Source organism: Pelobates fuscus, chromosome 10 (assembly GCF_036172605.1).
Source record: "Pelobates fuscus isolate aPelFus1 chromosome 10, aPelFus1.pri, whole genome shotgun sequence".
Taxonomy (NCBI): Eukaryota; Metazoa; Chordata; class Amphibia; order Anura; family Pelobatidae; genus Pelobates; species Pelobates fuscus.
Window position 1 is genome coordinate 77,800,370 of NC_086326.1, and position 26,761 is coordinate 77,827,130.

The 26,761-nt window shown below is 40.1% G+C and overlaps 1 protein-coding gene across 6 annotated transcripts in view; it reads left to right on the plus strand.

Moving 5' to 3' along the window:
* Positions 1–21,477, plus strand: part of SEC24C (SEC24 homolog C, COPII coat complex component) — a 54,685-nt gene extending 33,208 nt beyond the window's left edge. For all 6 annotated transcript variants that reach the window (XM_063434665.1, XM_063434667.1, XM_063434668.1 and 3 more), the window contains 8 exons: positions 5,331–5,427; positions 13,279–13,424; positions 13,617–13,755; positions 14,795–14,913; positions 16,645–16,824; positions 16,954–17,145; positions 18,268–18,357; positions 19,340–21,477. In XM_063434665.1, coding sequence (XP_063290735.1) covers positions 5,331–5,427; positions 13,279–13,424; positions 13,617–13,755; positions 14,795–14,913; positions 16,645–16,824; positions 16,954–17,145; positions 18,268–18,357; positions 19,340–19,480 — 1,104 coding nt within the window. In that variant the 3' untranslated portion in view covers positions 19,481–21,477. The remainder of the gene's footprint in view (positions 1–5,330; positions 5,428–13,278; positions 13,425–13,616; positions 13,756–14,794; positions 14,914–16,644; positions 16,825–16,953; positions 17,146–18,267; positions 18,358–19,339) is intronic.
* Positions 21,478–26,761: the final 5,284 nt, after the last annotated feature.

Sequence of the window (26,761 nt, forward strand, 5' to 3'; positions counted from 1 at the left end):
CACTTAATTTCTGCCTGTCCCAAATTGTTTGCCATATCTCCTCCTCTCCAAATAGTAAAAACCGTTTGTAGAGCGTGAAAAGTCAAGTCATGTGGATTATTCTTGTGATGTAATTTAAAATGAAGACACATTATGTTTTTCGTATCCTTTCATAATGTTTCTAATGTTCTTCGATACATGTATGTAAGGGTTGTTTGGTTCTCCCTACATACATTTTTGTCTCAGCTGAGCTCAAGGAAAAGATTGTCAAAGAAGTTTTTTTTATACATTTTGAAATAATAATTTATTTTGCTTGCTAGTAAATCTACAAAAGTTGATTTTGTACCCTCCAACCTTTACATTTTTCTGATTTGGTGACAAACCATTTTTGTTTTACCGTGGCAGCAGTGTATATAGGATTCAGTGCTCATTAAAGTGCACGCTTGGCATTTTTATTTTGTACGTTTGCAGTAAAACAGTGGTATGCTTCCAGTCATGTTTCTGGAAAAGCTTAGGTTTTCCCTTCGTATAGTGGCAGTACTTACAAGTGGGATGTTCCTTAGGATTCTGGACAAGAAGCTCCCCCTTCTTTAGAATTTAAATGCTGTGCTCCGCCTGCTGCCTCCATATAAGCTGTAACTCAGAGACACTCCCCAGTTCTTCTTGTCCCGGCAACGGGACGGACAGGTTCCCCCACAGTGCAGGTGGAGATTTGGTGCGTTCAGCACAGGTTGCTGACCGGGAGGTGAGTGCCCGATAGTTTCCCGGGCGGGAACTGAGCGGCAACAGTACTTCCGGGTTCGCGTTACGGAACGTGACCGGGTACTGTCTTTTGTGGTTTTTTCTGACGGAGTTCCCAGGCGGTTCTCCTTCATTGCTCATTACGCATGCGCACAGCGGTGGAACGCACGCCCGGGAGGCTTTGCGTTCCACCAAACACAGAATCACGCTACTGAGCATGCGCGAAACGGTGTTTGGCGCCAAATTTAAAATTTGGATACATGGCTGTGCAGGACCTTCCTGACCCCAAGGGTGGGTGTACAGTTCTGGTTCTCCGTGTCACCTGCCCTCCTACACGGATCTTAGGTGATTTAAGGTGAGGTTTAACTATTGAACTCTCCTTTTTTTTCACCTTTTGTTTTTATGCATGCTTCTAGAATAAGTCCTATGTCTCCAGATAAGGAGAAACTGCCCACACAGCGTAGGAGGAATAGATCTCCTTCTGTGTCTGACGTCTCTTCGCCTTCGGATATTTCCAGCCTGGCTTCAAGTGTGGAGGAGGGGTTTCCACCAGAAGAGCTGAAGAAATGTATTAAAGAAGTGACGACGGCGGTACAAGAAACTGAACCTACCAAGGGTAAGGTTAAAGGTTTCCCAATGTCTCCTTAAATCTTGGATCTCCATCATAGAGAATGAAAGAATCTTGAAAGACGTACGTTCAAGTCAAGCTACAGTCTGGAGAAAAATGGGAAGATCTTCCTAAGTGGATGTTCAGCGAGGATTATGGGTTTGTCGTCAGTAGCCAGAAGAGCTCTTTGGCTACGAACATGGACAGCTGACTCTGCGTCTAAGGCATCCTTATGTGAATTACCCTTTGAAAGGAACAAAAAAAAAAAAAAAAAAAAATTTTTATTTTTTTTTTGGCACTCCTTTGGAAGACATTGTTAGACAGATGTCTGATACGAAGAAAGCCCTGCCTCTGGATTCAAGAACCCAGGGATATTAAAGTTTTCAGTACAAGGGTCAGAGGTCCTTTCGTTACCAGGGCGGTTTTGCAGGTTTCAAAAGCATGATGGCCTATGGCCATACCAGCCTGAAAATCCCTGATCTCGTCAGATCTCAGAAGCCATCCAGACTCGGGCCTGGTTAGTACTTGTATGGGAGACCAACTATGTACCTCAAATAAACAGCCAGTGGTCTTGACAGGAATCCAACAGGCATGACAAAAGAGGAAGTTTTGACGCCATAAGAATGGGAGGACGCCTTCGGTTCTTCACCCAAGACTAGGAAAGAGTGCTTCATAGGTGGATTACAAGAACCATTTCAGAAGGTTACAGAATAAAGTTTCATCGAAACCACGTCCATCCTTCCTACTGTCAAGCTATCCATCAAGAGTAAACAAATTCTCTTTTTCTTTAAGAAATGTGGTAGAGAGGTACCCAAACGTTGGGTATTTCAGGGAGTTTACTCACGCCTTTTTTTCTGGTTCAAAAACCAGATGGAAACTGGTAAACACCTGCTTACCATGACAGAAGTTCCGTATGGAACGTTTTTTGTCTTTTGACACACATTTTACAAAGGGAGATTACATGGCAGAGTTGGTTTAAATATGCTTATCTCCATGTACCGGTTTCAGAATCTTCCCGGAAGTTTCTCAGGTTTGCGGTTCTAGCAACACTGGCTTGTTGGTCTAGTGGTATGATTCTCGCTTCAGGTGCGAGAGGTCCCGGGTTCAAATCCGGAAGTGCCCAAGCATTCTTGTTTCAAGAAAGCGAAGGATTCTCCATTTACATTTAAACTCTTCCCTTTGGCCTGTCCTCAGCTCTTCGAGCTTTTACGGAAATCCTGGCATCCATAGCAGTGGTTTTACGTCTGAAAGGTATCTCGATTGTTCCATACCTGGACGTTTGGTTCCTGAAGGCCCAATAAAGACAACTGCTAAATCTTCATCTCACGATTACAATGAAGGTTTTAAGAGATCACGGTTGGATCCTGAACCTGGAAAAATCCAAGCTGACGGCGTCACGAAGTCTAGAGTTCTTGGGTCTTAGAGGAAATTCACAGTCCCTCTCTCTTTTTCTACCATTAGTGAAACAATTGAGGATTTTAAAAGCCGTATCAAAGCTGCATAAAAACCTAAGTTCAATCAGAGATGCTATGAGGTTCTAGGCCTCCTCGCTTCTGCAATCCCAGCAGTGGCTTGGGCAAAGGCAGAAGCAATACCATTGCAATGGGACATCCTTTCCCAATGGACACGAAAACAGGGAGATCTAGACTCTCCCTTCCACCTATCCAAAAGGGTGAAAGGACTCCTGAACTGGTGGAAAAACAGAAGCAAAATCCCAAAGGGCCTATCGTTTGCTCAGAAACAATGGTTTATGATATCCACATATGCCTCCCAGATGGGTTGGGGCGCCCATCTAGCTTCTCAGTTCCGTCAGGGTCTTGGAACAGAGTGGAGTCAGGCGCTTCCTGAAGTTTCAGGGATTAATGCGGTTTGGAAGGCACTGGTTTCCTTCCGTTCAGCCATCACAAATCAGGCAATGAGGATTCAGTCGGACGACGCCACTACAGTGGTTTTTTTCGCCAGGGTGGCACGAAGGTAAAAGCTCTTCAAAAGCTCTGCTACCTCATATGTCTTGGGCTCAAGCGAATCTTCTCGCTATATCAGCTACCCAGGTCAGAGGGTCTCTAAAATTAGTTCAGACGGCCTCAGCCGTAGACTTTGGTCCCAGGCAGACTGGGCACTGTCAAGCTAAATTTTTTGGCGCTGGGTTCACGCTTCGGCAGGCCGGAGATAGACCTGTTTGCCACAAGGAGATACAGGAAAGTTCAATGTTTTGCTTCTCTCCATTCAGGAGAGTACCCAGTTGTCCTAGACGGTCTATCGATACCTTGGACCTTCGACATGGCTTATGTTTTCCCTCCTGTCGCTCTTATACCACGGATTGTTCATAAGTAAGATGAAGAAGGCAAGTAATTGGCAGTCCTGCCCTTCTGGCCGAACAGGAGTTGGTTTTCGGAAGTGGAAAACTTGACAATCTCACGTTGGCATCTCCAGTCTCTTCTCAAATATTGGAGAATGTGAGCCATGGTCTCTCTGACCTTTATGTGATGTGTTGCTGTCTTCTGTCCGCTGGTCCACTTCGTAAATCTATTTCAGAGTTTGGATGAAGTTCAGAACCTGGTGTTCACTTCGAGGTTGGATCCGGCCAAAGCCTCTATCCCGGAAAGTCTTTCTTTTTTGCAAGATGGGTTTGAAGCCGGCCTGGGAGTTTTACGCTCAGAGGCCAGATTTCAGCTCTAAATCACTTCCTGGTTCGGGGCTTTGCCTCAAACCTGCTTTTTCTAAGATTTCTTAAGTCCATAAGGTTTAAGAGGCCTCCTAAGTAGTACCTTTCCCTACTTGGGATCTGTCTGGTGCTTCGAGCCCTTTGTGAACCACCATTTGAACATTTACTGGAGGTTCCTATCAAGTTTCTTACTTTCAAGATGGTTTTCCGGGTGCCTATCGCCTCTGCTAGTTGAGTAGGTGTGATCCGAGCTCTCTCTTTCTCTCCGGAATTCACCTTTTTCATCGCGACTGGGTGGTCCTGCACACCAAGCCTTCTTTTTTGCCTAAGGTTTTTTCTGGTGCTGCGATTACCAACCTATTGTCCTACCGGGGTTTTATCATTTTCCTACGTCGGATCTGGAAAGAATGTGACATCTCCTAGATGTTAGAAGATCCCTGAAAATCTGTCTTCAGATGACTCAGGGATTAGATCCTTAGATCTATGTGTATTCTTTCATGGCGCTAACAGGGGTTGTGCTGTCTCAGGGCCCTCTTTGGCCTGATGGCTAACGTATACAATCAGGTTGGCTTATCAATCCAAAGGGATTCCCCTTAGTTTCCCTTTAAAGGCTCGTGCCTCTAGAGCTATGACGACCTCCTGGGCTGAAAGAGCAGCCGCCTCACCTGCAGACATCTGCAAAGCTGCTGCTTGGTCTTCCTTACATACTTTTATCAAGCATTGTAGGCTGGACGTATTCTCATCATCTGAAGCTGCTTTGGGCGTAAGGTGCTACAAGCTGTGGCCTGCTGAGTTCCCACCCTTTGTTGTTTGCAGGGGTCTTGCTATATCCCACTTGTAAGTACTGCCACTATACGAAGGGAAAAACAGTAATTTTACTTACCGTAAATTCCTTTTTTCTTAGTATAGTGGCAGTACTGGCTTTCCCTCCGCTTTCAAATGGATTAAATTCTATGCATCATTCGGTCTCCGTTTTGGTTCTTTTGTATTACTGGTGAGTGTCTCTGAGTTACAGCTTATATGGAGGCAGCAGGCGGAGCACAGCATTTAAATTCTAAAGAAGGGGGAGCTTCTTGTCCAGAATCCTAAGGAACATCCCACTTGTAAGTACTGCCACTATACTAAGAAAAAAGGAATTTACGGTAAGTAAAATTACTGTTTTTATGGAAAATGCTGGTGTGAGATCTGGAGTTAGCGGGGAGTTTATGGTCACACTTTCTTATTAAGCTGCTATACCTGTTCTGAAATGAGTGTCAACAATATTTTCAGTGGAATTATTTATCATATTGTATATTTTAATTCATCCTAGTCAATTTTTATTTTCAATTTCATCTACAGCCTGAAACTGATAAGGAGCGATTCTTAAACGACCTGCGCAGGGATGTGCAAAAAGAAATTGGCTTTGATGCAGTCATGAGAGTTAGAACCAGCACTGGTAAGTTAAAATTTTAAAGGGAATGTGACATCAATATTTTGTATAACATTTTTTGCATTTGAATGTTTACATTGGTACAATAATCTGTCGGCAGATTGGTTTTTTTTTTGTTTTTTTTTCTACTTCCATAGTTTTGCCCTATGTAGTAAATACTTGACATGGGAAGGCTGAGTGGAGGAAACCCTAATGGCAATAAACACTGCCTTTTCTCTGAAATGCCTGCAGGTACAGACACCAGAACAACTACATTAAGCTGTAGTTGTTCTGGTGATCATACTGTCCCTTTAAATTGAGCATGCAATAAGTAATTTTAGAAAAGAAAAAAAAAAGAACATAAAGTTCTATGTCACTGTGTAGCCCTTGTACACACTACCCCAAGGTCTCCCAGAAGGGGGCAGTAGTACAAGGGGTTACACAGAGACAGGAGTACCGATATGAGACTCCAGATGTCTCAAAGGGGCTTGACCCCAAATAGAAGCAACAAAAACAATGAGATGTGCAAATAGTCTCAATATGTAAGTGAGACTCTCTGCATATTCTGGAATAATATCTATAGCGCGGTTAAGTCTACGTACAAAACCTGGCTATTCAAATAATATGGTCAGAGACCCCAAACAAATAAAGTATTTACAAGTGATCCTACAGTCCTATGCCACCCTAGAGTAGTATAGAAACGGAGATAATTAGGTAGATATCCTCACTGCACCCTAATGATAAGCTTTATTGTGATCTGCTATAGGGATATGAGTGACAAACATCTGAGTATCTGAATTTCCATAATCTATACACCCCATGGGATGTCAATGTTAGAAAAATTATATATAGGTAAATTAGTGGCTCAAAAATGAGCTATCTCCAAAACAGAGAGAGAGATGAAAATTGGTATAGAAATAGCAAATCAGTCAAAATCAGACTGATAGTTTAAATTAAAGCCTCTCTCCCTGTAAAACTAACTAGACAGGCATAGGACAGAAAAGAAAGAAATTAAATCCAATTAAATAGTGATCATGGTGCTACAGACACCAGTGACCAGTGCAGAAAAACGCCCAACGTACGTTTCGGTGCTGAGGAGATGCACCTTTGTCAGGGGCCAACATATAACTGATGGAAAGCCTCTTAAATACCCAAACTGCCAGGAGACATGAATACCTTGTGACCAATAGGATGTGGGGGTGTGTATATCACCAGCTGTCCGTGATATTCAGCCTAACAAACTGCGATCGCATCAAACCACGAATCACGTGGTGAGTGTAGGGGAGGAGTCCGGGGCCGGTCACGTGACCCGCCACGTCACGCATCACGTGACGTAACCGGCACTTCCCCATCTAGGCGGGACCCACTCGTCATCATCACTCGGCTCCGCCCATCATCCTCACGTGGGCGGGCCCCCGATGACAACTGGGCGGGGTTAAAGAATATGCCGATATCGGCATAAGCCGAAAGTGTCACTATATGTAGATAGATGCCTACAAATAAGTCCCCTTCCACAAATAATCTTTAGCCAGTCTTGCTCCCAAAAATAGTATGTCTAGGTGACCCTGTAATGCATGGTCTCCTACTGATATTCTAGACAGTAGGAACATGTAGAAATGCTAATAGTACATATATATGGAGAACAAGATGTAGATAAGTATACATAAATATTATGTCTGAGGGACCCTGTAATACATGATCTCCTACTGATATTATAAACAGTAGGAACATGTAAAGATGAGTACCTATATATAGAGAACTAGATGTAGATAAGTGTACATATGTATTGGTGCATTAACAGTACATCCACCTCGATGCACAATCAGTATGATGGAGTTTTTATTTTTATTTTATTTGGAATACAGGCAAGAAAGTATAATTTAAAGTGATAAATCCAGCCTATATAACATCCTCACTGCATGAGCTTTATACAAATGTCTAAGCAACAGATTATAGTTCAGCTGCCAAATAAAGATGTATCCCACAGTATTTTTTTAACAAAAGACACTGGGGGATGTTGTATAGATGTCAGTACACATGTATAGATGCCTTTAATGGTCATATTACGGTATTCATGTCGAGATAATAAAGTAATAGTGATGAAATAAGATAAAAAATAAGAATAATAATAAAGAAATATAATTAAACTAAAATATGCACATTGTGAAACGAAACCCACGCTATATTTACAAATATACAAGTGTATCAGATCAATTACTATCTCTCAAGATAAGTACGTACACAAATAGTGTACAAGGAGCAGAGACATTTCCGAGTAATATGTCTCCCAAAGGGGTGTCAATGGTCTACAATGAAGGGTGTATATGAGAAACCCTCATTTAGACCAGAGGGTGACAGTTTTAAGCTTATAAATCCAGAAGCTTTCCCTTTGGAGTAGCTTCTTATCCAGGTCACCCCCTCTTGGTCCCAATGTAACCCTTTCAATACCACTGAATCTGATCCCTTCAGATGAACCGCCGTGGTATAATTTCAGATGTTTAGAGACTGGAGTGTCAATTAGTCTTTTGGGGTTAACAGAGTTAACATGTTCTCGTATCCTGAGTTTAAACAACCGGGACGTTTTTCCCACATAGAGTTTTTTACATGAGCAGGAGAGTAGATAGATAAGGCCCTTAGACTGGCAATTAAAGACGTTTTTTACTGTAAATTCATGTGCCCCTAGGGATAATAATAATAATAATAATAATAATTTTACAATTATTTATGGTGTTTATACATTTTAACCTCCAACATTTCTACAATCTATATACAATGAAGACTTTTATAAAAGTCTCAATGTAAATCCTGGAATACAATTCAAATACTGAGGGTACAATTCTCAAATAAGACAAATCTGCATTTCTGTCTGTAGGTGAACTGCAGGGGAAACGGTTTGTTTGTTTTGCTTGTGGGCTCCACCTTATTAGTATAGTTGTTTGAGGTTTTTCTGTCCTCTTAGGCATTAATTTAAAGGTAAGCAGCAAATTACTCTAAGTTCTGAAAATGTAACCATATTTTAACTCCATTAGTTTATCTTCGTAACTTAAATGGCTTGATTCTTACTAATGTTCTGATTTGATGCAATCCCTCCCCTATGGAATTTCTGAAAATTCTATATCTCTACTAAAGACTCAGTCTTAACATTTTACAGAGATAATCAAGTTGAACATAGCAGTGTGATCAAATGAAACACCCTGTGTTTTATTAAAAGGACACTCCACTGCCCAAATACAAAATAAATTAAAACTTGCATTTATTTAATCATACATTTTTCATCTAAAAAAAACTGCAGCTCTCTTACATGCTACTCTCCCCTTCTAAACCGTCCAGACTTTCTGTGACTGCCCAATCACAGACTTCACCAATGCAGCACAATGAGAAGTCTTTGCAAGGCAGGTGCTCTGAACAATTGCTGCCTCGTGAGTTCAGTGTAAATATGCTAACCAAACCAGGAAGTAACAAGACCTGTTGTCTACTTGAAAATCCAGAGGGATGTAACCAGTTTAATTTATAAAAGTGTCAATTTCTATTGAAATCTGCATTGCTTCCAAAATAAAAAAATGGGACACTCTTCACACAAACCTTTTCAGCAAATTAAAGTGCTATAGGGGTCAGGAGTGTCCCTTTAAGGAATTTTATTTGATGTCCTATCAAGATACTATAATCCCAGTAAGAATAACGTTATATGAACATTAAAATGCAAACTTGTTTGATCTTATTAGTTTTCCCAGGTCCATGTGCACATTGTACTTTCTTTAGGGAGCTACACATTTCTTTCATGTTAATCTAAGAAATTGCACTCATACAGTCACGTGTTCCTGATGTAAACAAATTAAAGTTTGATTTGATTAACCCCTTAAGGACGGAGGGACGGTTCAGGACCGTCATCGGCATTTTTGCGTTGCCGACCGGTGACGGTCCTAACCGTCCAATGTACTTACCCGATCGCTGTCGTTCCCCCGGCGGCGATCGGCGGTGCTCCCGGTGTGGGGAGACTGCCTGCAGCCCAGACAGTCTCCCCATGGCGGTTTAGGACCCCTGTGGCCATGTGATCGCCCAAGAGGGCGACCACATGGTCACAATAGGTGTCCTAGTCTCTGCCTGCAGGGGGACTGTCTGTGCTGACAGGCAGTCTCCCTGCAACTGTAAAATCAAAAAAAAATTTAAAGTGAAAGTTAATAAAAAAATTTTTATTATTATATATGTGTATATATATGATATATAGACATATATTATACCTATATAATATATGTCTATATATCATATATATAATGTCATGCTAAGTGTATTTTTATATTAATATGTAAATATATTAATATAAAAATACACTTATAATTAATTTACACACGCATATATATAATATATATATAACTATATATATTGTATATGTATATTATTATAAAATACGAATAATAAATAATTTTAATTAAATAAAAAAAATTAAAAATGGGGGCGGGGCCGGACCGCCGAGCTGGCTGGTCGCATGCGAGATCAGCTCCTGCAGCATAATATGAGAAACAGCGACTTTTCCACGAAATTTGGCGCAAAACTGGCCGGCAGTGGTGGCCCTGGACGGGCAGAGAGCCCTGGGATCCAGGGTGAGGCTGGCCCAACAGGCTACAGTCCCCTGGAGGAGGAATCCTGCCCGACTCTCTTAAGGCCTACTCCAGAGGCGAGTGGGGCGGACGGCCGCTGCCCTGCCGCCTACTGTTCCGGGCTTAGAGTCGGACCCGTGGGGATGCCGGCCCCGTTCCCCCCCCTCTGGACCGGGGGGGTGATCCCGGTCTACACCCACGAGACCCAAACAAGCCTGCACCCTGATATCTCCCGCCCGTACTGCAGACCGCATGTCGGGCCCAAGATGGCCGCCAAGCACCAAACCCTGCAACTTCGAGAAGATTTGAAAGCACAAGCATGGAAAAAACACCTCACGGCTCAACATACTTACCACGAATGGGAAGAAGGACGAAGCGACAGCTACTCGGCCCAAATGGCACACAGCGAGGCGACATGCTCGCCGATGGACCCCCGAGAAGGGAACTGCACTGCGGTACGACGCCACACACCACGCAAGTTACCCCATCGCATCCGCACTCCTATACAGCGCTCCCACACACCTCAGAACCAACGAGAAAGTCCTGACCCAGGGGCCAGCCGATATGGAAACCGGGTGAGCAAGCAAGGCAACCCGCAGGGGCTATTCCCTGCCGAAAACAGGGATCCCATTCTGGAACATGCCACATGGACTGTCACAGGGTCCGGGCCCAAAAGGGGAGCCCCATAATAGAGACTACCTGCGGGGAAAACTGGGTTTCTTTACCTATAGGCATCTGTTGAGTGCTAGCCAACTTCCCTGCTGCTTGCTTGATGGTGATAACGGCTTACTGCTAATCCAACGTTAAAACATACATGATTCCCACCCAGTGGTTAATCCAAGCTTATATTTACATGCTTTTCTGTTTTTATGCATAATGTGTACTTCTGCCTCTCTTATTCAAACAATCACAGGCAAGTGGCACTTATACATACTCACTGTAAACTACCTGTGCAGTTTCTGTTAATTTACAGGTCCTTATTATCTCACAGACGAGCATAGCCTAATAATCAATATGTTACACACTTTTAGACTACAGCGTGCATCTCACTCTACACTAGTAATGAGTACTACTATCCTGTTCAGCTTATTTTATTAACACTTAATAATCTGTGTACATTCTCATGCACAAACCATGTTTTCCTCATATGTCTCTTCTCTAACCAGGTCTCCATGACGTGCATTATGTTACCATATTTCAAACCAAACGTGAACCTTAACTGTTGTATTAGAGATCATTTAAATATTATAAAAAATGTGCCTGAATTTTAGATGCCATAACGTGTAATACCATTGTTTGCCTATTCTACCGGATGTCGCTGTTGTGGCGCATGCCGGCTGTCTGGTCATTCCGTGCACAACCAAAATAAAGAATTAAAAAAAAAAAAAAAAAAAAAAAAAAAAAAAAAAAATAATAAATTAAAAAAAAATTATATATCTATACGAAATTTTATTCTAACTGTATTTTGATATTAATATATATATATATCAAAATACACTTAGAATGAAATTGTATATATACACCTATGTATATATAAATAAATAAAAAGAATGTGAACTATTCATATGTCCATATACAAAATTACATAAATAATTATATAAATATACACGTAGACTTCAAATATATAAATATGCATATATATTTAAATTCTACGTGCGTATTTATGTAATATTTTTACATAATTAAGTAATTTTATTGATTGCAATTTAAGGGACCTGCCTGCCAACCCAGGCCAAAAGTCCAGAGAATGTAAATTTGCTATCACTGTATTTTACCCTGTAACTTTCTACGACACCCTAAAACCTGTACATGGGGGGTACTGTTTTACTCGGGAGACTTCGCTGAACACAAATATTAGTGATTCAAAACAGTAAAACATATCACAGCGATGATATTGTCAGTGAAAGTGACTTTTTTTGCATTTTTCACACACAAACAGCACTTGTACTGATGATATAATTGTTGTGATACATTTTCCAGTTTTGACACACTATTTGTAATATTTGTGTTCAGCAAAGTCTCCTGAGTAGAACAGGACCCCCCCCCCCCTCCCCCCCCATGTACAGGTTTTATAGCGTTTTTGAAAGTTACAGGGTCAAATATTTCTACATTGAAAATGGCCAGGTTGGTTACTTTGCCTTTGAGAGCGTATGGTAGCCCAGGAATGAGAATTACCCCCATGATGGCATACCATTTGCAAAAGAAGACAACCCAAGGTATTGCAAATGGGGTATGTCCAGTCTTTTTTAGTAACCGCTTAGTCACAAACACTGGCCAAAATTAGCGTTCAATTTAGTTTTTTACTTTTTTCACACACAAACAAATATGAACGCTAACTTTGGCCAGTGTTTGCGACTAAGTGGCTACTAAAAAAGTCTGGACATACCCCATATTGAATACCCTGGGTTGTCTACTTTTAAAAAAATATGTACATGTGGGGTGTTATTTAGCAATTTATGACAGATAATAGTGTTACAATGTCACTATTGATACATTTTAAAAATGTATGTTTTGAAACCGCAATATCCTACTTGTACTTATAGCCCTATAACATGCAAAAAAAATAGCAAAAAACATGTAAACACTGGGTATTTTTGAACTCAGGACAACATTTTGAATCTATTTAGCAGTTTTTTTCATTCGCTTTTGTAGATGAGTAAAAGATTTTTCACATAAAATTCAAAAAACGTGTATTTTTTTTTTTCAATTTTTCATCATATTTTTTCATTTTTTTTAAAAATTAAATTACATGAGATTATATAAATAATGGTATGTAAAGAAAGCCCCTTTTGTCCTGAATAAAACAATATATAATTTGTATGGGAACAGTAAATGAGAGAGCGGCTAAACACAAACACCACAAAAGTGTCAAAAAGATGCCTGGTCGCAAATGTACAACATCGCAAAAAAAGTCCGGTCCTTCAGGGGTTAAAAAAGGTTTTGTGAGAAATGTTCTTCTCCGTGCTTCCATCACAACAAGGGTCTATTTGCATGAATCACTTCCCGTTGGCAGACAAACCAACACTGACATGGTTCAGTCTTTTAGAGTTCCATTGACCTTAGCTGATACCAGTTTCACTATCCAGTTGAATGAATGTCTGACAATTCTAAATGTCAAGCCACTCAAGTGTCCTTATAATCATATACCCTTTTCTCTTTTTCTGGGAGTTCACAAATTGTGGTGTGTGTGTGTATAACTGCCACAGCTATATAGTGTACAATAATCTGTTTAGAAAATAAAGTTGTTCTTCCCAATAAGCGAGAGTGTAATATTTTCTTTTAGGCATTCGTGCAACAGACTTCTTCGGTGCTTTCTACATGAGCAACACCACAGATGTAGAGCTTGCTGGATTGGATTGTGACAAAACTGTAACTGTGGAGTTTAAACATGATGATAAACTAAATGAAGACACGGGGGCACTTCTACAGGTAGAATATTTTAACAGATTTTAAGTTCAGTTTTTTTTAGGGTGAATAATATCTTTTATAGTATTTGGCTTTGAATGAATAGTGTTTTGTCTAAATCCATATTTATCTTAATGATGCTCTATATTTTGTATAGCTATTTGTGTATTTTGTATAGCTATTGTGTAAAAGCAATACATTTCTCTTCCCTGTTAGTGTGCTGTGTTGTATACCAGCTGTGGAGGTGAGCGTAGACTCAGAATTCACAACATGGCCTTGAGTTGCTGTGCACAGCTGGCAGATCTCTACAGAAACTGCGAGACTGACACACTTATCAACTACTTTGCCAAATTTGGTAAGTGTTTATGCTTGGATATATGAAGGGGAGATTTATCGGTGTCACGATAACTATACTTAATTTTCTGTAAATTTGTGGGGAGGGGGAGGGGGGGGAGATTCTCTATGTGTTGCTTACTTTTGTACCCTAATCCATATTTAAGTAAATATTTAGCGACACCCTAGCTTTGGGTTTCAAAAGGCGTTCCTATGATTACCCATGGTGTAAAGCAGTTTCTCAGTGTTTCCATAGCTGGCAATAGTTCACACACAGGGTGGCAGGCTTGTTATAATAACATTGTAGGCCATGTGTGTGCTGCCAATCTAAGGGATTGCAATTGATAGCAGATTCCATGATGTTGCAGTGTAAATGTGAAGAAAATGCAGATGAAAAAACAGGATGTTGTAGCATTATTTTACCAACATTTTTCCCCTGTAATTGTATACAGAATATTGTGTGCACATTTGATTTAAAGGAACACTATAGGGTCAGGTTAAAAACACCATCTAGCCTCCCTGGCCACCGTAAATATAGTAACATCTTACCTTTATTCCAGTCTGCTGCTGCTGACTCTGTCCCTGATTCTTGGCTGACATAATCAGAAGTGGTGACCTGAGCCAATCACAATGCTTTTTCATAGGAAAGCATTTGATTGGCTGAGCTTGTCAAGGAGACAGATCAGGGACCGAGCCAGCAAAACCCTAGTACAGCCCTGACCAATCCGCATCTCTATGAGGAAAGTTCAGTGTCTCCATGCAGAGGGAGGAGACACTGAATGGGAGTGCAGCACTGCCATAAGAAGCACCTCTAGTAGCATTCTGAGGAGTGGCCAGTGGAGGTATCCCTAGGCTGTAATGTAAACACTGCATTTTTTTTTTTTTTTTTTTTTTTAAAACAGTGTTTACTAAAAAAATGCTGAAGGGAATGATTCTAAACCCCAGAACAAATGCTATAAGCTGTAGTTGTTCTGGTGACTATAGTGTCATTTTTGAATAGAGCATTGAATAGACTGGTTAAAAGATTACTGTTATTGAATGCTATCTAACCTGTTTTGCAGCTTATCGTGGAGTACTGAGTTCTCCAACAAAGACTGTCCGTGACACACTGATCAATCAGTGTGCACAAATATTAGCCTGCTATAGGAAGAACTGTGCAAGCCCTTCATCTGCTGGCCAGGTAACCACACCAAACCACCCATTTAACGTTTTCTCCTGGTAGACCGAAAGAAGTATTTAAGTTTCAAGTGCGTAAAATCTGTGGGCAGACACAGGTCATAAATTCTTACAGAGATGCATTGATGGTTTATTGGGTGATCTAGACTACTACTAGAAGTACAAGCAACGGGGAATATTTACGCAATTATGAATTGTGGCAAATTGCCAGAGAATCCAGAATTGTGGGACATCAAATCTGTTCATGCAACATAGTTTTCCTCAACTTATAAATCTATAAATGAAAGTTATGCCTAAATGAATTAATATATTTTACACATCTTAAGTGGGTCTCATTCATAACCTTTTAAGTATAACTGTCTGAACCGTATGTACTGCTTGTTTTGCATTTGCAGCTCTAAAGCCTTGTATTTGTTAAATATGAGTGAGGCATTCCATTTTTATATAGGTAATTTCAAAGGCTAGTTTGTTATGATTAGACTTGTGCTTGGTAAAAAAATATATATATATATATTTCGGATGAACCACATTGTATGAAATAAGACATTTTTGATAAAATAATTCAGTAAAATTAGTCAAACAGTTTACTGCAAAATATATACATAATTATTATTTATATATTTTCAGTACACAGATGTATTTTTCTGCCATTTGGTTCACAGATCAAGTGCAGATCAAGAAAAATGTAGATTTTGTTTATTTTACTGCTCATTTAAAAAAAAAAAAAAAAAATTCCTTCTAAATCTCACTTGATATGTGAATAAAATAAACACTTAGTGACTGTCCCCTAAACATCAATCATATTATAAAAAAAAAATTGCGCCATATTTGGAATCCCGAATCAAAACAAACATGGTCGCCAATTGAGCAAGATGTTTGTTTCGTTAATTAGTCTTTATGATGGTTGGAAAATCAGGAATTCATACGATCACTTAATTGGTGAAAATTCGTACGAATTGCAATTCATTACAAATATAATCTCCAAGTCTATTTATGATGCTTATTTTCGTCATTGGTCCTTAAGGGGTTAATACGTCTTGTGAATAATTATTTTATGTAATTCCTCTTCTCCGCTATATATGTTAAAAATAAATAAATATATATATGTATATAGTAGAAATGGCAGCGCTCGCGGTCTTCACTAGAAATCTTCTTTTATTAGCAAGGTTAAAACATGGGATCGACGTTTCAGTCCCTTTATGGGACTTTCATCAGGATATACTAAGGGGAAGGGAGAGGAACAATAAATATTCTTGAAAACATCGGACTGCCATGCATATTTTGTGAATTTACCACTTTATAAACAAAAATTTTCAAAAAAAATAAATCATAATAAACATGTTAATTTAACAGTAGATTTGTGTAGAATTTTCTTTTTTTTAAATGGTAAATGTACAGAGTATCGGTAAGTTACCAGCTATCAGCCTGAAAGTTCACAGATTATCTGTATCGACTGTGTATATGTGTATACATTTATATTTTAAATATGTATGTCAGTATAATATTCAGACATGCTGAGAGGACTTCTTTTAGAACACCCTTTGAAATGACTGCTGACTGATTCTTCCACCTGTGTTGAGAAAAAACAGATACGCATTTGCTCCATTTTAACCCCTTAAGGACCAAACTTCGGAAATAAAAGGGAATCATGACATGTCACACATGTCATGTGCCCTTAAGGGGTTAAACCTTTGTAGAAAATAGTTTCTTATTATGTTTCTATTCTCTGTGGCAGCTCATACTCCCAGAATGCATGAAGCTACTTCCTGTTTATTTGAACTGTGTGCTTAAAAGTGATGTACTGCAGCCTGGGCCTGAGGTGTCTGTTGATGATCGAGCTTACATCCGGCAGCTTATCTTATCTATGGATGTTGCGGATTCAAATGTCTTCTTCTATCCTAGGCTATTGCCATTGGTAAGTATTTCATTCTAGCTGCAGTTCTCTTACTTCGGATATACAACACATTAGTTTCATGTACTCTAGGTTTAATCCAATCTCATACATGTATGATTTTTATTTATTTTTTTTCCCTTGTTTAAATAGTCCAAATTGGACCCAGACAGTGACTCCTTGTCCGTAGCTATCCGTTCATCAGAAGAACGTCTTTCCAAAGGCGAAGTGTACTTGCTGGAGAATGGATTGAACCTGTTTGTATGGGTTGGGGCAAACGTGCAGCAGCCCCTGATCCAGAACCTCTTTGGTGTGTCCTCTTTCAGCCAGATCGACTGTAACCTGGTAGGTGCATGTTAGACTTAATTTGTGTATGTATTGGCGTAGGTTTGTGTTGGGATGTGGCAATTGTAGCTGACAAAAGGAGGGGTTGTCTGTTGTCTGTTACAAGTAGAAGTTAGGGTTAGTTGGCATTTGTAGTCTGAAAGACTGATGGGATTAGTAATTCAATTCTAAATTGCCACATACCGAATGAGGCAAAACCATCTGTCTGCATACATGGCTATTCAGACTGCAAAATCCATGCTATATTTTACAAGTTCTGGATTTTGTAAGCAAACTGACTAAACTAAAAAACGGCCCCTACAAATTGGCGGCGGGTGGGTACCCTATAGTGTTTCTGCAGGAATATTTTCCCATTCATCCAGTAGAGCATTTGTGAGGTCAGATACTGATGTTGGACAAGAAGGCCTGGCTCGCAATCTCCTTTCCTGTTCATTCCAAAGGTGTTAGATGGGGTTAAGGTCCAGTTAAGTTCTTCCACACCAATCTCATCCAACCCTTTCTTCATGGATGTTGCTTTTTGTACTGGGCACAGTCATGCTGAAATAAAAAGGGGCCTTCCCCAAACTGTTCTCACAACGTTGGAAGCATAGTATTGTCCGAAATGCTGAAGCATTGAAATTCCCCTTCACCGGAAGTAAGGGACAACCACTGCAAATTAGCACACTGCAGTCAGGTTGGTAACATTCTCCTGGCCTTCGTCAAACCCAGACTTGCACCTCAGACTTCCAAACAAAGACGTGTGATTCGCCACACCACAGAACACTTTTCCACTGCTCCAGAGTTCAGTGGCGACGTGCTTTACACCAGCGCTTGGCATTGTACTTGGTGATTTGAGACTTGCATGCAGTTGCTCCCCCATGGAAACCCATTCCATCTACCATCCGTAGAAAATCTAGTGATTAGTGAAAAACCCTGTGTGTGCTGCAGATACTGGGGGAAGCAACACGTTGTGCAGAGTAGATGTAAAGTGTGGGAAAAGTTAAGAATAAAATGCACTGCGTAATCTGTTATTGCAGTAGTGGTATTTATTTCCACTGCTACAGATGTCTGTCTTGAAAATGAGGGGTGTGTCTAATTATTGTTTTTAATGTGCTTTCATTGTTTTTTTTTTTTTTTTCACAGAATACTCTACCAAATCTCGATAATCCAATTTCTAGAAAAATGCATGCAATTATCACAACATTCAGAGCACAAAGGCCACGATACATGAAGGTAAGGCACGAGCAAAGGGACTTATCACGCATCAATGCTTCTACAGTATATTCTAGTAGTGATGACGTTAGGAAATATTAGTTCAGTTCCTCCAGGTTTCTGTCAAGCTATTTTTGGCCAAAAAAAATGGAGGATTCTCCAGTACCAAAAACACATCCCGCAACACGATACATTGTAATTAGGACATTTCCTTTTAGAAGTATAATATGCAATGAGGGGAGGTTAGCGTTTTTGTATAAGAGACTTTGGCCACGCCTAATCATTGCAATCAGATTGTCCTTGACTTGTCAGTTTAGTGGCGCTGAATGAGTGGGCAATATTTTGAAACCTTGAAAAAACTGTGGTAATTCAGTATAACCAAATCCTTCTATATCACTACATACTCATGCTGTACAAACACTTGGATTTCCTCAGTATGACCCACAAGCTAAGGATGTGGGCTTTGGGTGTTGGAGCATACTCCGGTTCAGTCAAATCACTTGAAAAAAACTATTGCCTCTTTACCTCCTAGCATCATAACCTTTATAGAAGTGGTTAAAGTTCTTGGATTTTCTTTTTCTCTCTCTCTTTCTCTCTCTTTCTCTCTTTCTCTTTTTCTCTCTCTCCCTCTCTCCCTCTCCCCCTTTATTTAACCATTTTGGAAGGTTGAAATTCCCAAACACATGACCGATATATGCAAAATCAGCAGAGTATGAAAACTATTATTCCTGTTGGTTATGTATCTATTGCTTCCCAATTCCCAAGCTTGTTGTTTTGAAAATGGCATGTAGGAGCCTAGATTGGTGGAGAGTATACAATGATACCACACATTGTATAACACAAAAAAGTTTATTGACTTTACTAAAACCCATGAGACCTGCATCGGGCTAATTTACTGATTGACATAGTTTAACATTTGCCATATTGAGTACATAACACTACTTCTAAATATTTATAAATATAAACATTATTTTGCTAATTGAATCTCTCAATTTCTTGTCAGCTGCTGATTGTTAAACAAGATGACAAGTTGGAGATGCTCTTCAAGCGCCTGCTGGTGGAAGACAAGAACCTCAATGGAGGAGCTTCATATGTAGACTTCCTCTGTCACATGCACAAGGAAATCCGGCAACTTTTGAGTTAGAGATAAAGAGTTGGTGGTGCACTTCCTCAGTGACATTTGAGAAGTTTTACTTAACCACCTTGGTCTTTTTAACTCTGCTACTGCAACCAGGACTCCCACAAATAAATGCAATTTTTCTTCTTTCTTTCTTAGAAATAAATCCCCACAGAGAGAATTCCCCTAAAATATTTTAGGAAGACAAATCCAATCAATGGGTTAAATCTCTCCTTTATCGAGCTGTGAAGAGGCTCGTAGAAGAATTCTGGTTGCTAGTTTTGTTGAAATGAATGTAGTAGATTCTCTGCTCGGAAGAAATCGTTGACATACACTGGTTGATGCCTACGTGCGATGGTCCATTATTGAAAGAATGAGTGATGCTTGTTGGAAAAGAAATTAACTTGCTTGGACATTATATACAAAGATCAAATATTTCCAATAACCTATGATGAATTCCTTTTAAATCAATTAAGATTTTGAAGCCGTTACTGGGTGTATTGAGTGTTTTGTTCCTTCCACTTTTTTTTTTTTTTTTTAACCTTGTCATAAGGTTTTAAGCCTACCTATTTAAGGAATCATCATACCATCACCTACATAATGGAGGGGAAAATCTCCAGGGGGTTTCCTATATTAGAACTGAAGATTATGTTCTGATCGAAACGTACTTAACCCTTATTTGTTCCCACTCTAAAGATGGCTTTTGGCAATATTTTATTTTTCTATACAAAATTAAATCATCCTGCTTTAATGTTCTGGATTTTAAATCATTTATTTGTAAGACCTGTTTACTAATGGAGCCTTTCACTTTAACATCTGAGCTTTCATTCAGGCACTCTCTGACTTGTCATGACTTCTGCTGTAAATAATTTAACTTGCATTTATCAGCAATCTGGAGTTTAGCACTATATACACTATGTAGTAAATAGATTCTGATGCACAAATAATTTAGTTAATTTATTATCACATTTAAATACAGGCATCAGAAGAGAAGGTGGAATGCAGAAAGTCATAAAACATTCTGAAAGGAGTTTTTATTCTTATATAGATCAAGGTTTTTACTCATCCAACAGCAAGGACTTTAAGGTGAGGGACAATATTATGCTCAAACACAGAACAGGTCAAAACCACTAAAGTGACATACCTAAAAATAAGATGCTTTACGTAGATTTAATTGTCTTTGGGTGTTTTGTTTCTTTCTATCACTATGTAGCTATGGAAGGATTGGGACCAGCAGGCAATTCATGAAAAAGCTGAACTTTTATTTAACACAAGATATTTTGCAATATGCACAGGAAAGAATTTAGACATGCCATCATCTAACTTAAACGGGAAGAGATTTCGAGTGAGAGCGACCTTGTGTACATTCTGAATACTGCAGTGGATCGACCAAGCTTAAAGCTCATTTAGTCATAATTACTGTGTGTTTTCCTTAAGGTACCATTATTGTACTCTTACAGGCTTCTATACCAAAGTAAGAGTTCAAAGCAATTTTCAAATGTAACGTAAAAGTAGCGAACTGGAGAAATTCTCTGTCGGCTATACTTTCAGTTCAGCTACTCTGGCCTTAAATTTATAAATCACTTTGAATTCTCACTTTAGTAAATACTACTGTTAGATATGTTTTTCTTATGCCTCTGCCCTTCTAATGTCACTTTGTCGAGAAAGAGAAGGACAATGAGCTCTGAGACGACTGCTGACTCAGATGGGAGAACCTTCTTCAGGAATCTGCTTATTCGTTTATGCACCATGGGAAATAACTTGTAGTTTACTGTCAGTATTTTTATTTCTTTTTCATCCCGTTAATAGTCAATAAAAATTCATAGATGCCTCTGGATAATCAGACCTTGGCAGCCGATGTATACTAATGTTTAGTATTAACTGTCATGTTGATTTTAAAGAGGGGAAATTATAAATTATATACATATATATATTCCAGTCTTTTCTTCATTTGTGTGTTTTGCCAATGCAACTTTTAATTTGTAAAGAAATAAATTAAATAAATTCATATGTATTTAAGTGAATTGTTTGTGAACACTGAAAACCTTCCTAGTCTTCCCTACCAACCTTGTATGTTGCATTTTGTTCAGGCAATATGTGTGCTGTGGAAAGTTTAACTATCATTTGCAATCTATTAAGATATGTGAACTAATTAGGTAATCTTTGAGGAAAAATAATCTCATCTGAAATACATTACATAGTTACAGAGCTAAAAAGAGACTTGCGTCCATCAAGTTCAGCCTTCCTCACATTTGTTTTTTTGCTGTTGATCCAAAATAAGGCAAAAAAACCCAGTTTGAGGCACTTCCAATTTTGCAACAAGCTAGGAAAAAAATTCCTTCTTGACCTCAGAATGGCAGTCAGATATATATTCGGATCAAGCAGTTATTACCCTACATTGAAAGATTATATCCTTGAATATTCTGTTTTTGCAAGTATGCATCTAGTAGCTGTTTAAACATCTGTATGGACTCTGATAAAACCACTTCTTCAGGCAGAGAATTCCACATCCTTATTATTCTTACAGTAAAAAAACCTTTAATTTGCCTTAGATGAAATCTTCTTTCTTCCAGTCTAAACGCATGGACTCGTGTCCTATGTAAAGTCCGGTTTGTGAATAGATTTCGACAAAATGGTTTGTATTGGCCCCGAATATATTTGTATAATGTTATCATATCCCCTCTCAGGTGACGTTTTTTAAACTAAATAGGTTTAAATTTGTTAACCTTTCTTCATAGCTGATATGTTCCATTCCTTTTATTAATTTTGTAGCCCGTCTCTGCATTTTTTCTAGTGCCATAATATCCTTCTTTAGAACAGGTGTCTAAAATTGCACAGCATATTCAATATGTGGTCTTACCAGTGATTTATAAAGAGGCACAATTATATTCTCGTCTTGAGAATGAATGCCTTTTTTCATGCATGACAATACCTTACTGGTCTTGGACACTGCTGATTGACATTGCACATTGTTGCGTAGTTTGTTGTCTATAACACAAGTACTTTTCGTGTGTTATCCCTAATTCGCTTCCATTAAGGGTATACGTTGCTTGTGTATTCTTAATGCTGAACTGCATAACTTTGCATTTTTCAACATTAAATTTAATCTGCTATTTGACATTGTAGTCTTTAAAGAGATTATAGTCACCAGAACAGCTACAGCTTAATGCAGTTGTTCTGGTGAGTATAGCCAGTCCCTGCAGGCATGTTAATGTAAACACTGCCTTTTCGTAGAAAAGGGAGTGCTTAAATTGCTGCCTTGGGACACCTCATCCAGTAGTGGTCATTCAGACGGACAGTGCTTCATGTTGTGCAGCACTGACATTCAACATCTCCACGTTTTGCATGGAGCAGCTGAACATTCCCCATAGAGATGCACTGATGTAATGCATCTCTAAGACGAGATGCTGAGTGGCCAGGTTGATGTGTGGCTCCGCCCCACTTCCTTGGCTGAGATGATCAGAATTGCCAATCTCCTAAGAGAAAGCATCGGGTTGGCTAAGATGATCAATTCTGATGTCAGCCAAGATGGCAGATCAAGGGTGGCCAGATCTGGTGGACCTGCACGGAACTGGAATAAAAGTGAGTTTTTACTTTTATTTAAGGGGGGCTAAATTGTGTTTGTATTTCTGATCCTATAGTGTTCCATTAAAGGGACACTAGGCACCCAGACCATTTCATCTAATTGAAGTAGTCTGAGTGCAGTGTCCCTTTAGTACTTAGTGCAAGGTTTACATTGCAGCTCTAAGACTGAACTTTGTGGCTGTCTAAAAGACAGCCACAGGGGGCGCTTCCGGATTCGTAACGGACTTTTGGTCTGTTATCGGACGCTGGACGTCCTCACAGACCTCCAGCGTCAGATTTTCCCCATAGAAAAGCATTAAATAGTGCTTTCCTGTGGAGAGGTCTAATGCGCATGTGGCCATTGCCGCGCATGCACATAAGTTCTCGCCTGTTGGCAGAGGAGGAGCGTAGGCGGTGCCTGACCCAGCGCCGAAGGACGTCGCACTGGATTCAGGTAAGTAGCTGAAGGGGTTTTAACCTCTTGAGCGACATGGTATGGGGGGCACTCCAGGATTCTCTAGCATTGGAGAATCCCTTTAACCCCTTAAGGACACATGACATGTGTGACATGTCATGATTCCCTTTTATTCCAGAAGTTTGGTCCTTAAGGGGTTAAGTAGACTTCTAAGAGTTAAGAAGGGAGTAGTGAAGGTTGAGGCTAGCACTGACTTCCCTCTGCTGTATGATACATTTGACTCAAACATTAGCGAGTCCCTTTTAAAAACACTACTACATTCTTCAATTACCGTGTTGTATTAAAGGATATAAAGTCACACATTTTGGGATATTTAACACTTGTTTTCCTAAGTAAATCACACGTGACTATAAATATTGTTAAAAGTTTTAATAGCAATGATTGAGAAGCTTCTTACAGTTTATTTCCAAGACAGTCCAATAGTACTAAACAAATTAATATTTACATGCTAATGAGTTAATATAAAAACACTCTAACCATTATAGCCTTCTTTTATAGTTTGGGTTACAAGATCCACCATGTTTTCAGGGACACACATAATTTTGTCATTTATGAAAATGCATGAAAAAGGTTTATCTGCAGTATGTATAATGCTTATTCTGCAGAATTCTTCATTGCAAAACTACTTGAAGTGGTGCTATACAGCTTAATGTAGTTGTTCTGATGAGTATAGTATGTCCCTGCAGCCTTTTTGCTGTAAATCCTGCCTTTTCAGATAGACACTCCTCAGATGGCTACTAGAGGTTTTTCTGGGGCAGTGCTGCTCAGTGTGCAGTACTGACATTCAGTGTCTCCATGCACCCCATGGAGATGCTAAACTTTCCCCATAGAGATGCATTGATTTAATGCATCTCTAAGAAGTGATGCTGATTGGCCAAGCTGGTGTTTGGCCACACCACCTTTCCGATCTCAGCGGAGATTGTCAATTCTGATGTGGATTGAGGTGGATTGGGGCGGGGCCAGCGGTGGCAGACCCGCTTGATGCTGGAAATAAGGGAAGTTTGGTTTTAATACTATACGATTAGCAATACACATTTGTATTCCTGACCTTATAGTGTTCCTTTAATCTTATACACCACAGGGCAACACTTTCGTGTGTTGCACATCAATATGTATATGGGATACATATGCAGGGCCGCCACCAGAAATTTTGGGGCCCCTAACTCAGCTCAGGGTCTGGGGCCCGCCTCCAAATATGCCCACTGGGTCAGTGGCGGATCCAGAGCCTGATCTCGGGAGGGGCACTTGTAGATTATTTAACTAAATAATCCAGACACAATAACCACTACAGCTCAGTGTAGTGGTTATGGTGCCAATAGTGCCGGGACCCCCTCCCAGAGTAAGTAGTCAAACCGTTTAAGAACAGTTTGACAACTTACCTGAGGTCTGCTGGGAAATGGGGCTGTCACAGGGCATAGGAGCAGTGGTGCAATGTGTGTGTGTGTGTGTGTGTGTGAGGGGGACAGTGTGTGAAGGTTGCAGTGTGTGAGTAAGGGCGGCAGTGTATGTTAGGGGGGCAGTGTATGTGTATGTCAGTATGTGTGTGACAGTTGCAGTGTATGTGTGTGTGGGAGGGGCAATGTGTGTGTAGGGTGTGAGAGTGTTATAAGGCATGGGGGGCTTTTTTTTATAATATGCTTTTTTTTTTTACATTTATTTAATTAAAATAAATATTAATTATGTCCCCCCTCCATTCTTACCTTTACTGGGAGGAGGGGGGGACATTTCTTGATCCCTGGTGGTCCCAGTGGGATTCATTGGTGGTTCCAGTGGGGAGAGTGAACTCTAGCCCGTAGCTCCAGGGCTAGAGTTCACTCTCGCGAGATTTAGAGCGTTTCCGTGGTAACCCCGGCAACGCTCCAAGCTCGCAAGAGGAGGACCCGGAGGAGCTGCAGGCTGAGCTCCGGGGCCTCTCTCCCTCCTCCCACCGGCTGCCAGCATAGTGCCTGCGGACCGGGGAGAGAGATCTCTGATCTCCCCTCCGGTCCGCAGGCACATTGCAGGGCTAGAACCTGCATGTGCTGGCAGGGGAGAGGGAGACCGTCATTTTTTTCGGGGGGGGAATCCGCAGTGTGGAATCCGCCACTGCACTGGGTCCGCCTCCAAATACCGCCCACAGGGACACAGACACAAACACACACACACACACACACACACTGATACAAAAGGACACAGATACATACTAACAGACACACATACTGAAACAGACATACATGCATACAGGCATACATACTGACACACACATACTGGGACATACACACAGGCATACATAGTGACAGAAAGAAACATCCTAACATACATACAGACACACATGCACAAGGACATAAAGACACATACATACAGACACCGACATACATACACACACATACATGCAGACATACTGACAGACATACAGATACTGACATCCATACACACATACATTGATTATGGGATACAGACATACACAGACATACATTCATAATGGCATACAGGCATACATACATACATACATTCAGACTGACATACATTCAGACTGACATACATGCATATATACAGACATACATGCATACAGACATCCATATACACATACACACAGACATACGTTCATAATAATATGCAGACATACATTCATACTGACTTACAGACATATGTCCCTGAAAACATGGTAGATCTTAGAACACTAGTTATGATGCCATGTGTGCTCTGGCACTTTACCTGTGTAATCTGTCTAACTGTTGTAGCACCCTTTGATATTTACTTGGGTCCCCTTGAGCACCCACTCTGCAGTCTTGTGAGACTAATGGATGTCAATATATGTGTTCATCATTTAGTTGAGAGACTCCGGCAGTGAGTTGAATCTGTTTATGTATTGAACAAAAGGGACACGCAGCTGTTCCAGCTCTGTGGAGAAAGAATGGGCACCCAGGTAACTGTCAAATTATGCTGAAACAGTTTGACGATTATACTCTGATGGCACCGGGGCACTCCTGGCACCGTAACCACTGCAGCTGGCTTTAGTTGTTTTAGTGCTTGAAATGTGTCTTTAAATCTAAAAGGCATTGTAACCTGTATAGCACTTAGATGTTTACAGGTAGCTATAGTAGCAGGGCAGCCTATGATGAGACCTGAAGACACTCTAACAGGACATGAAAAATGTTTGCTAATGTATCAAATCAAGACAATCACAGTTGTTACATTGTAGAAATGGCATCAGGCATGTGTTTGGGCTATTCACATTTCATCCAGAAATCCCTGTGGACTTTAAAACATCACTGGGAAAATGTTTTTTA